This window comes from Platalea leucorodia (genome assembly GCF_965183815.1).
Source record: "Platalea leucorodia genome assembly, chromosome: W".
NCBI classification, from domain to species: Eukaryota; Metazoa; Chordata; class Aves; order Pelecaniformes; family Threskiornithidae; genus Platalea; species Platalea leucorodia.
Genome location: NC_138859.1, coordinates 42,448,415 through 42,461,631, shown reverse-complemented (window position 1 = coordinate 42,461,631; position 13,217 = coordinate 42,448,415). Strand labels below are relative to the sequence as shown.

Here is a 13,217-nt window from a genome sequence, read left to right as displayed (position 1 = left end):
ATGAATAAGGAAAAGCAAAAAAGACCCTTAAGATCAAGTCCATCCGTTAACCTAGCACTGCCAAGTCCACCACTAAACTGTGTCCCTAAGCACCACATCTACCCGTCTTTTAAATACCTCCAGGGATGGGGACTCAACCACTTCCCTGGGCAGCCTGTGCCAGTGCCTGACTACCCTTTCAGTATATATACTTTTCAGTATATTCAATATTTTTTTTAATCAAAAAGGTAAAAAAAAAAAAAAAAAAAAAAAAAAAAAAAAAGAGCTGAAAAACTTCAAAAACAATATAGTTTGAATCACTACAAACAGTTTTTACTAAAACGTTAGCCTTGTGGGCTTAAAACAGGTATAAAAAGAAATAAGCATCCAATATCAACAACATCTTAATGCAAAGATTTGCTATGTATCTATCTCCTGAATTACAACACTGGTGTTATAAATACGATGTGATAGAAATGACTCAGGGAAGAAAAAACAGCAACTAAAAGGACTACTTCCTAGCCATTGCCACTACTCTTCCACATTCAGTACAGCCTACCACCCCTGCTGCATTAACATCCCCTGATATAACTAGAAAACAACATTTTCTCCAAACTCTCACCACTATTTCTCTTCTTCACCATGGTACTTTCTGATACAACATAGTGGGGGAAGGGGGGGGTGGATGTAGTTTTGTTGCACCTTTTGAATTGGAAGTTAATTTAGGAGTAATCCTTTTTATCAGATATATATCTAACAGTCTGAAAATATGCTGTGTGCCAAAACACTTTACCCAAAAGAGTAAAGCAGATTTCATATGCTAGAACCAAAGAAAAAACAAGCTTTTTATCATAGAGATAGGAACTTGCTATAATTTTCAGTATGCTATTTGGGGAAAAAAGTTCCCAAGTAGTGAAACACAAATACAAGTTTTTAACTACTGCAAACAGCTCTACTATGAATTAAATTATTACTTACCAAAATCTACTCTTGTTAATATGCACTGCATTGGATGGTCAGTTGTATGCCTCGTTGTTGTTGCACCACTTTCATAACAAGTTGCACACAAGTCGTAATCGTAGCAAATTAAACACTTGTATCTACGACCTCGAAAATTTCCTTTTAAACATGCATCACAGCTGACACCTGTGAACAAAGAAAATTGCTTGAAAACAACAATAATTTCACACTGTTTTAATGATACAGATTTGTTGCTATCGCCCCCGAACAACAAAAGGAATTCAGCCAAGAAGCTTTTACGCAGCTGATGCACAATCTTTAAAAAGGCAATAATCATCCAAAGTGAAAGTCAAACTCAAAGTAAAATAAAAACCAGTCAAACACTCAAAATGATAATTGGTTAGGCTATAAATTCTTTTTAATCACTTTTTTCCCCTGGTCGGAAGCTTGGTTCAAAACACTCAAGGTTAAATAGTACAGTGGTTGATCTGGAAGTTTTGTGAAAACAAGCAAACAAAGAAAAAGCTCACAGCAGACCATCCCACAAGCTACACAAAAACACACACCACCACCACATAACACCATCCCTCCCTGTCTTTTGTGTTTATTTTTGTACTTTCTAATAGTTCAACTCTGAAGAACACCACAACCATTTTTCACAATGTATACATATCTGGAAGCAGCAATTTGAGTCTTCTATTTTGAAGTACAGAAGAACTTTGAATATATCTTAATTTTATGTTGCAACAGCTCTTCAGCTTCTTCCTTTTGGAAGTTCAATCTTTGCACTGTAAATCAGTCACGCTGCCTGTGTCAGGAAAAGGCTTCATTATCTTCTAAAGGTTTTTGCAATTTTCTCTGTTTCATTTCAGTTCTCTGCTGTTAATTTAGATAAAGGCAAAGGAAGCATCATCATCTTTTCATCTGTCAAGGCCCACAAAAACTTCTTTCACTTACAGTAGTAAATTAAGGGCATTCACGAAAACAACTAGTGTGTACAACACATGCGATATTTTGATCGAAATCTTCTTTCAGGATTAATTTAAATAAGCTTTTCATACTTCAGTGCAAATAAAGAAAACGTTATAGAAACAATGTTATTGAAAGAAAGCACTGACATTGTCTCCAAGAGGATTAGTAGAGGAAGATCAACAAGGTCTCAAAACTGCAAATATCCCAATGATCATTTCCTAACTATAAATTCTATGATCAGATAAAAATTTAGTATTAATACAAGTCACCACTACTACTCGCCAATGTCAAGTCCAGAGCACAAAATTAAATTACATAGAGAGAATTTTCTCAACATCTCTCCAAGCTAGTATTTCTTCATATCGCTCTAAATTACCATGTTTTCATTTTGATAACCTGACACCAGGTGGCATAACACACTACTTTCATATCCTTTAATGTAACAGGAGAGGAAAGCGTCAAGGAAAAAAAAAAAAAAAAAAAAAAAAAGCCTCATAAGTTCAGCTCTGTTCTTTTTAACCCATACACTGTGTTAACTACAATTTTAGAAGTTTGCTGCTCTGCCCCTTAAAAAAACAAAAACAAACAAAAAACAAAACAAAACAAAAAAAACCCCATACTGAAAGATAACAGAATGCCAAATTGAACTGGATGCATCCATATTAATCTCAGGTTTTGAGGAAAAATACACTCTCAGGAAGGGTTCCGTTATAAGCAGAGAACAAAAAGAGCAAATGAATAAACAATTTGTGAAAAGAATTCAGATTCTTCACGAAGTTCTGATTTACATGACGTGTTAGTGACTTTTTAAAAGCTTTTAAAATTAATTCCTATTCAATGGAAACTGTTCTCCTGCATCTTCTCCAGAACGACCTTATGGAAATGACCACAGAAGAGAAATAATACGGTTTATTTTTAAATAAAGTTTTTGATGCATTTTACCTTAGAGAATAGCAATTATCAATACACAAAAACAGATGTAGACTGATAAACAGGCCCAAATAATTACACTTATACCAATGTACCCTCTCCTCACAATCAGAATAACTGGGGCTACCAGGTCTAGTTAAAAAAAAACTTGTTGCTCATAGACAAAAACGTGCTTGCTTTTTAATGCAACAGTATTCCACTAGAGGGTAGCATTGAGCTAAAAGCCTGAAGATTTTTTACTCGTTATACCTTTTAATAATCAAACCTCACTCCTAAAGGCATCTTCAACAGTATTCCCTTCCCGGTAATATTAATCAATTTCTACAGGTAAGCATTTTGAATTTATGGAGAATCAAGAGATGCATACCAGTCCCATGAATTAAAAGAAGGTTGTTTTCCTTTAACACATTGGACTCACTATTCTGGTATGTCAAGTTAACCACATTTTTCACCTCTATCATGGCTGAAAATTTCAGAGAAAAAGTTATCACACATGCCACATGCTTAATACTAACATTTAAATACTATTAAAATATGTATTGTTCCATATTTATTCTCATCTTCCCAATCAAATATAATTTATTCTTATGCTATAAAATTTGGTTAATTTTTAATAAAAATAAACAGAAGAGCTAAGTATTTATCAGATTAAGATGAACATTTGATCTAATGTCAAGAAAAGGAGAATAGTGCTGAATAACATTAGGGTTCAAATATCACCTCGCACTAGGATTAATTTTTAAAACTACAAACAAAACTCAGGTATGAAATCTAATAAGATAACCTGAACATCCAAAATGAAAAAATGAGTAGCCTTGAATAAGCAGAAATAAATACTACTTTTCTCTCTGAACAGTAAAAGACTTTTCCATTTGACTTCCCCAAATACTATGGGCAATCAAAATAATATTAGGAGCAGGTAAAAATAACACTGGAAATTTCACATTCAGCTCACACAGGACACGCAAGACTTCAGGCTTATCAAAAGACCTCAGGAATAGCATTTTGAGGACATCAGTCTGAGATAAAATTTTAAATAACTTGCTTCCTTTGTCAGTCTTATCCAAGACTGGCTCTATCCTGTTTCAGTATTTCACAGAAAAAGCACAGAAATACTGAATTCCTCTTAACTGCTAGACAAAGTCGGAACAACACTTCGATGTAAATGTAAAACAGTTAAAGAGAACATGTCCATTATAAACAAAGAAGCACTCTTTACTTGAAGACATTAAGCCACAATTACTTCCTACTATAACCTACACCCAAGAAAGATAACAGGTTTTAATTAGAATAAGTTACAGTTGCAAGTAGAGAGTAACAACTCATCCCTTCACAATCAAATTAAAAAACGTAGTCTATGGTCGCCAAGAAGTGCAGCTCCAGTGCCGACACGATCCGGAGCAGAGCGCTCTAGCAAGGTGTATGAAGGGCTTTCCTGAACCGGAGAAACCTCAGGGGGAGCCGAGAGAGCAGCCCGCAGCTCGCGCGACAGCAGCTGACGAGACCTGGGCGGGGCCAGGAACAAAAGTGGCAAAGCCCCCACACGCATAAAAGAAGCCCCTAGGGAGCGCTAGCGAACAGGGTGGGGACAAACAGGGCATGGCACGGCAGCTTGCGCAGAAGGGCATTGTAACTCTGCCGGCCTGACCAGGGAGCAATACTATCCACCGGGCAGAAGGCCATGGCCTCTCTAAACTCTGCACCCGTCGCGACTGACGCAGCTTCCCAGACAAAGCTCCGATAGGAACACGCTGCTACTCAGGTGACAGGACGCAGGGCGTGCCCTACTCTTATGCCAGTACTAGGCAGCAGTAGTGAGCACACCTGTGGGAGGTGCGCCCAGGTAGAGGAACTCCTCAGCCTAGTGACAGAGCTCCAGGAGGAGGTGAGTAGGTTAAGGAGTATCAGGGAGTATGAGAAGGAGATAGACTACTGGAACCGCACCCTACCTGCCCTGGGACAGGCCTGTCAGGCAGACAGGACGCATGATACCGAGGTCTCCCTATCCTCTCTCCATCCAGAAGAACACAGTGACTTAAGGGATAGGGGCAATGGTGACAAGTTCCTGCCCGGCACAGCAGGCACATCTCCTCTGTGACTACCCCACCTTCCCAGGTGCCCTTGTACAATAGGTATGAGGCTCTGCAAGTGGAACCAAACAATGATGAGGATGATGGTCCATCTAGGTTGGAGGTGTCTCCAAGGTTAAGTTGGCCTATGCACTGTGTCAAAACCACTTCCATAAAGAAAAAAAGATGGGTTATTATCATAGGAGACTCTCTTCTGAGGGGAACAGAAGGTCCAATTTCTTAGGGAAGTCTGCCTGCCTGCCTGCCTGGCCTGGGGCCCAGGTTGAAGATGAGACAAGGAAACTTCCTACCCTGGTACAGCCCTCAGATTATTATGCATTATTGCTTTTTCATGTAGGCAACGATGAAATTGCAATAAGACAAGGACAATCAAAAGAGACTTCAGGGCTTTGGGGCAACTGGTTAAGGGATCAGGAACACAAGTAGTGTTCTCCTCTATCCTTCCAGTTGCAGGGAAGGATGAGGGAAGACACAGTAAGAGCCAGCAGATCAATACCTGGCTCTGAGCCTGGTGTCACCGGCAAGATTTTGGGTTTTTTGATCATGGGTCAGTCTACATGATGCCAGGCCTGCTGGCGACAGACAGGGTACACCTGTCTCAAAGGGGGAAAAGGATGCTTGTGCAGGAGTTAGCAGGGCTCATTGAAAGAGCTTTAAACTAGATTGGAAAGGGGGAAAGGGATAAAACCAGGCTCCCTATTAGTGATAAGCCTGGGGGCGGCAAGCCGATGTTTGAGGATGGTGTGCTAGCGACATCCTTCAGTCTGCTCCATGATGTGCTGAGCACACTGGAGCACATTTGAAATTTCTCTGTACTAATGCACACAGCACCCTAGCTGTCTCAGTGGAGGTAGGGGATGGAGATCCATGCGGCAGCAAAGACACAAGGGCTATGGATGTGTTAGAAACCACGGAAGCACCTGAGAATGGACACATAGGAACTAGGGCTTCTCCCCCCAAAAAGGTGGCAGGAGCAACAGCCCAACTGAAGTGCATCTACACTAATGCACGCAGCACAGGCAACAAACAGGAAGAGGTGTAAGCCATTGTGCAGCAGGAAAACTATGACATAGTTCCCATCACAGAAACATGGTGGGATGACTCGCACAACTGGAGTGCTGCAATGGACTAACATCTATCAGCAGTCCCGGCTAACCAGAAAGGTCCCAGTTGACTGGAGGTTAGCAAATGTGACGCCCATCTACAAGAAGGGTCGGAAGGAGGATCCGGGGAACTACAGGGCTGTCAGCCTGACCTCGGTGCCGGGGAAGGTCATGGAGCAGATCATCTTGAGTGCCATCATCATGCAGCACATACAGGACAACCATGGGATCAGGCCCAGCCAGCATGGGTTTATGAAAGGGAGGTCCTGCTTCACTAACCTGATCTCCTTCTATGACAAGGTGACCCGCTTGGTGGACAAGAAGGCGGCTGTGGATATTGTCTACCTGGACTTTAGTAAGGCCTTTGACACTGTCTCCCACAGCATTCTCCTGGAGAAGCTGGCTGCTCATGGCTTGGATAAGTGCACTCTGCGCTGGGTTAAAAACTGGCTGAATGGCCGAGCCCAGAGAGTGGTGGTGAATGGAGTCAAATCCAGTTGGCAGCCGGTCACGAGTGGTGTTCCCCAGGGCTCAGTATTGGGGCCAGTTCTGTTTAATATCTTCATTGATGATCTGGATGAGGGGATTGAGTGCACCCTCAGGAAGTTTGCAGATGACACCAAGTTGGGTGGAAGTGTCGATCTGCTGGAGGGCAGGAAGGCCCTACAGAGGGATCTGGACAGGCTGGATCATTGGGCCCAGGCCAACTGTATGAGGTTCAACAAGGCTAAGTGCTGGGTCCTGCACTTGGGTCACAACAACCCCAGGTAACGCTACAGGCTTGAGGGAGGAGTGGCTGGAGAGCTGCCTGGCGGAAAAGGACCTAGGGGTGTTGGTTGACAGCTGGCTGAACATGAGCCAGCAGTGTGCCCAGGTGGCCAAGAAGGCCAATGGCATCCTGGCTTGTGTCAGAAATAGTGTGGCCAGCAAGACTAGGGAAGTGATCGTCTGCCTGTACTTGGCACTGGTGAGGCCACACCTCAAATACTGTGTTCAGTTTTGGCCCCTCACTACAAGAAGGACATTGAGATGCTGGAGCACGTCCAAAGAAGGGCAACAAAGCTGGTGAAGGGTCTAGAGCACAAGTCTTATGAGGAGCAGCTGAGGGAGCTGGGGTTGATTAGTATGGAGAAAAGGAGGCTCAGGGGAGTCCTTATTGCTCTCTACAACTACCTGAAAGGAGGTTGTAGCAAGGTGGGGGTTGGTCTCTTCTGCCAAGTAGCAAGTGATAGGACAAGAGGAAATGGCCTCAAGTTGCACCAGGGGAGATTTAGACTGGATATTAGGAAAAATTTCTTCACTGAAAGGGTAGTCAGGCACTGGCACAGGCTGCCCAGGGAAGTGGTTGAGTCTCCATCCCTAGAGGTATTTAAAAGACATGTAGATGTAGTGCTTAGGGACATGGTTTAGTGGTGGACTTGGCAGTGCTAGGTTAACGGATGGACTTGATTATCTTAAAGGTCTTTTCCAACCTAAGCAATTCTATGATTCTATTTCAATTGGCATGACTTAAAGCAGCCACTTGAAGGATATTTTCAAACCACATGAAAGATGTCTTGAAGATGAATTGTCACCTCAAGTGAATAGCTCAAGATCCAAGCTGCCAAAACTATAAAGCAGTGCAAATTTCACTCATCAATAGACTAAGTCAGGACTAGAACTCAGTAGCTAGTTTTCTTATGAAGAATGCATGGTCAAGGGAATCATACAGTGAAACTGAAATATTCAGTTTCTTGCTCTCTGCCTCAAACATCATGAAGCATTGCACATTTAGCAATATTCTGGGATGCATATTTAACTTTTATAAATACCAAAGGAAGATTATCCCCTAATCGCTATAAAACCTACTTAAAATGGACATGAAACCTGCATCTGAGGTATTCAAGTAGAAAATGTTCCTGGCTAAGAAAGCTCAATGAGGACAGCAAGATTTAGCTGTGTATACAGAACAGTATCTCAAGGTTAGAAAAACAATTTAGATGAAAACCCTTTAGTTTTAGCAGGAGACAGAAGCAATGCAATGTCTGTGGTAGTTCCACTAACGTACCATTCCAGTTAAGTGTTCAAGAACTAGCCTTCTGGCATCTAACTTGATTAGAGTCCTTCCTTCATTAATACACAAAGTAAAGATTACCAAATCCTTTTGGTATCCTACGTACATACAAAACTAGCCTAACAATTATCTCTTCTCCAGAAGAAAAGTGGCAGTTATGTAAACTTTTCCTCCTAATTTATACAGAGCGCTAAGTAGGTTGATCCTTCTCAAAGACTAATGCAATTACATGCGAGAATACCACTGAATTTCAACATGCAACATCATCCTATAGCAGCATGGAAAAGGAAGCAACCAGACTAAAGCGTTTCCAAAATTAATTGGTAGGACTGAGGCTGCAGCCAAAGGCAAGGTAGATTTGTAGTTGAATAGAAAGGAGAAAGAAAACCAGGCCTGTACTAGGCCAGAATGGCAGAAGAGTTATTGTTCTCCAAATGAGACTCTTCCTCTCTCCACCAACCTGGAGTAGAAGCAGATCCCCAGATCTTGTTCTCTCTCTGTTATCAACAAACTTGTGGAGTCCACTGCTATAGCATCTGATACTTGTCTGACCCTATTCTAAAGGTATGAGCACCATCCAGTACTGCTGAGCCAATGAGTTTCAGCTCTGCTCATAAAATATATGGGTGTAAACACAATGTTAAAAGGAGTTGTTTCACTTCGCTTTCACACCCCAGATTCCAGAACTTACACATAAGTGCAAGTCATCTAGAAAGCAAGTAACAAGTGATTAATAAGCACCCAATAAAGTTTGACTTACCCGACACTCTACAATAGACATGTGGCAGAGGTACAGTCAGTTATCCACAGCAATATCTTAAACATGAATCTACCGTTTTCCTTCCTGAACTTCCCGACACACATATCAGCTCTTGCAAGAAAAGCACCATTGATGCAGCCCAGGATACAGTTGGCTTTCTGGGCTGCAAACGCACAATGCCAGCTCATGTCCAGCTTTTCATCCACCAGTATATCCTCAAATCCTTCTCTGCAGGGCTGCTCTCAGTCTATTCATCTCCAGTCTGTACTGATGCTGGGGATTGCCCCAACCCAGGCACAGGACCTAGCACTTGGCCTTGTTGAACTTCGTGAGGTTCACACAGGCCCACTCCTCAAGCCTCTCAAGGTCCCTCTGGATGGCAGCCCTTCCCTCTAGTGAAACAACTGCACCACTCAGCTTGGCGTCATCTGCAAACTTGCTGAGGGTGCATGCAATCCCACTGTCTACATCGTTGATAAAGATATTAAACAGTATTGGTCCCAGTATGGACCCTTGAGGGACACCACTCATTACTGGTTTCCACTTGGACATTGAGCCATTGACTGGAACTCTTTGGACGTGGCCATCCAGTCAATTCCTTATCTGTCTAACAGTTCATCTGTCAAACTCATATCTCTCCAGTTCAGAGGCAAGAATGTTGTGGGGGACTGTGTCAAAGGCCTTACAGAAGTCCAGAGAGATGACGTCCATAGCTCTTCCCTTGTCCACTGATGCAGTCCCTCCATCGTAGAAGACCACCAGATTAGTCAGGCATGATCTGCCCTTGGTGAAGCCATGTTGGCTGTCTCTAATCACCTCCCTGCCTTCCATATGTTTCGACATGTCTTCCAGGAGGATCTGTTCCATGATCTTACCGGGCACAGAGGTGAGGCTGACTGGTCGGTAGTTCCCAGGGTCCTTCTTTTTACCTTTTTTTAAAAATGGGCGCGAAATTTCCCTTTTCTCTAGTCACTGGGGGCTTTGCTTTACTGTCATGACTTTTCAAATATGATGGAGAGTGGCTTGGCAACTGCATCAGCCAATTCCCTCAGGACCCTGAGATACATCTCATCAGGTCCCATGGACTAGTGTACGTTCACATTCCTCAGGTGGTCGCAAACTCGATCTTTTTTTGCGATGAGAGGGACTTCGTTCCCCATCCCTGCCTTGAGGTTCAGGGGCTTGAGAGATTGCCAGTGAAAACTGAGGCAAAAAAAATTGTTGAGTACATCTATCATACCAGGAGAGGGCATGCCACAACTAACACCAATGCTACAGTCCTAAGAATAATCTTGCAACCCAAGTATAAACACATTATTGGAGAAGAGCTGTTATTGCTGAAACCTCCAAGAATAACACTTCTATTTGCTGCCTTCTATACATTTTTTTTGCTAGCTTTACGACTTCCAGAAAACACTGCAAAAGAGACAAACCATGTTTTTTTACAGTTAAATAAGCAAAGAACTTCACATTGGTAATACTGACTATCCAAAATTTATTCTTTATCCTGATGCCCTAATCAGTCTCTTTATTATTATAGTTTACTTTTCTCTGAGTTAGTTTAAAGAACTATTAATAAAGCACTTCCTCCTACAACACACACATATGCCTGTATTCAGACTACTATGGACCTTTGCATTTAAGAAAAAAAAGTTAGGTATCTTCAAATATTACATTTAACATATCTAAACATTTAGAAGATAACAGAAGTCATAAGTTGTAAGCAAAATTTATTTACAATAAGTTTTTTCATACCTAATAACTTCATAAAATAGAATTACAAACTTATTGGACAATGCAAGGACTTGTAATCAAGCAGACTTTGTTTTAATTAAATATCTGATGTTGTCTCTCAGTAACCTTATCTTTCAATTAAGATAATTTAGTCTTCTAACACCATCACAACATGAAAGCTTGCTTAACTACTATAAATACAGTAATTTAAGTAAACAGCAATGCATCATATCAGCACAGAAAGACTCATGTGGCAGCATAAGAATTGCCACTGTGCATGGTCTTACTTAACATTTCTGTTAATTTGGAAATTGATAAACAGCACATGAATTCTATGAACAGAGAATACTTGAACTGAGGAGAGCTCTAAACAGTAACAAGTGCAAGAAAATATTAACAGCAGCACCCTAACCCTGCACTCATTTAAATCAATGATGAAGTTTCTCATTTAATAGCATGGGATCAAGGTCCTGAGGTTTTTTTTAGTTGTGGAAAGGAAAATAAAGATTCAGCTTGGGAGAACACAGGCTGAAGGGGGGGGGGGGGGGGGGGGGGAAGAGGAGAGGAATCACCTGAAAATTAATTTTATAGTTAGAATAAGTGTGAAGAGAAGGAACACAGAAAATCCTAAGGACAGACAAAACAAAAATTAAGATCTGACATTTCTCTGTTGAGCCCTGCAAGACTTAGGGGTTGTCTTGAAGAAAAGCTTTGAAGGTTTTTAAGAATTTGCCTTAACACACAACAAAACACACACAGAAGAGCGACAAAAAAGGAGAAAGCAAACAATGGGAACAAGTGATATACCTGATTAGGCTTCAGAGAACTAAGTAGTATGGCTCAGTTGAGCAGACAAACTGCCTTCACCTTAACTCATACTATGATAGACTTAACCAAGCTTTTTCTTTCAGCCACTGATTACTTAACACATTTGGCAATAGTACAACTCAATTTTCCTTGTAAAACTCTTATCTTTACACAAAACTAGGTGGAAATTGGCTATTCTATTTAAAAGGTACACTCTGTTAGGAGGTGCTGAAGCTGATAGCTCAATAAGGCAAGGCTACCACAGTGCCATACCCCCAGGTCCAAAGAATAGCAAGACTGAGTGAGCACGTATTTCCAACAGGCACATATGCATACAATACATACACACAAAGCCAGCCACGCTGATGAACACTGACAGGAAAATACAGCAGCACTCTCACCAACAGCACCAACGGCCTGTTCCTGTTCCTCTCTCTGGCTGATCAGGATGAAAGCCCATTAATGGAAAATACATACATATGTACAATATGAATCCCTCCAGTAGCTGGCCCCTAGATTCCTAGTCTCCCCCATTCCTAGCAACTGGGCATGTGAACTCCCAAGGCCTGCAGCCCCACTCCAGCTGTTGGTACACAGACCTCATGCATGCACACATATACACACACATACTGTGGATTCCTCCAGTAACTGGCCTTAGACAGTCAGTCTATCCAGTAGCTGGCCCCTGGATCACCTGGTCTTCCAGTTGCCTCACACACATGCACAGACGGGTCACTCCAGTAGCTCATCCAGACTTATGGCCTTTCCAGTAGCTCTCTCTCAGACCCTCTGGTCTCTCCAGTAACTGACCCAGACTTACAACCTCCCTGATACCTGGCTCCCAAGCCTCTCATCCTACTTCCCAGCTAGTCTGGCTTGAAGCTTACTAGTTATTACATGCACCCACACAACTGGAAGGCACTCCAGTTGCTGGGACCTCAGGCTCATGAGCCCCTATAATTCCATTGCCCCTTCTCCAGTTGCTAGCATCTAGACCTCCATACACAAACATGCATGCAAAATAGAGAACCTCCTCACCTAGGAAAAATAGGAAGTTTAATAAGACAGCACAGACTGCGTTGATCAGGCACAGAGCATTGCCAGACAAGCATACTGATCAGCAACCTGTTTACATGTGACTGGGACTTTCATCCCCTTATCACTCTATTTTCCCATGCTTACTCCTCTCCAATCCACATTGATACCTCCCTTCCCTTGCCTTTGGGCCTTCCCCTAAATACCCCAATACTAAGTTTTGCACAATCCCAAAATGCTCTTCCCCTGCATCCTATGAGCCCTATATCTTATATCATTTACACCAATGAACACACCATGGGCAATAAACAGGAGGAGCTGGAAGCCACTGTGCGGCAGGAAAATTATGACGTAGTCGTCATCACGGAAACATGGTGGGATGACTCGCACAACTGGAGTGCCGCAATGGAAGGCTATGAACTCTTCAGAAGGGATAGGCAAGGAAGGAGAGGCGGTGGGGTAGCCCTGTATGTTAGGGAGTGTTTTGATTGTATAGAGCTCAACGAAGGTAATGATAAGATCGAGTGCTTATGGGTAAAGATCAGGGGGAAGGCCAACAAGGCAGATATCATGGCGGGAGTCTGTTATAGACCACCCAACCAGGATGAGGAAACAGATGAAGTATTCTACAAGTGGCTGGCTGAAGTCTCACGATCGCTAGCCCTTGTTCTCGTGGGGGACTTCAACTTACCAGATGCCTGCTGGAAATAGAATACAGCAGAGAGAAAGCAGTCTCGGAGGTTCCTGGAGTGTGTGGGAGATAACTTCCTGACGCAGCTGGTGAGGGAGCCAAC

The 13,217-nt window shown here is 42.3% G+C and overlaps 1 protein-coding gene across 1 annotated transcript in view; it reads right to left on the bottom strand.

Annotated features, from left to right (window-relative positions):
* LOC309601888 (E3 ubiquitin-protein ligase KCMF1-like) overlaps window positions 1-13,217 on the bottom strand; it is a 57,356-nt gene that overhangs the window by 30,315 nt on the left and 13,824 nt on the right. The window contains exon 2 of the mRNA XM_082335132.1: window positions 958-1,125. Within this exon, the coding sequence (XP_082191258.1) occupies window positions 958-1,125 (168 nt within the window). The remainder of the gene's footprint in view (window positions 1-957; window positions 1,126-13,217) is intronic.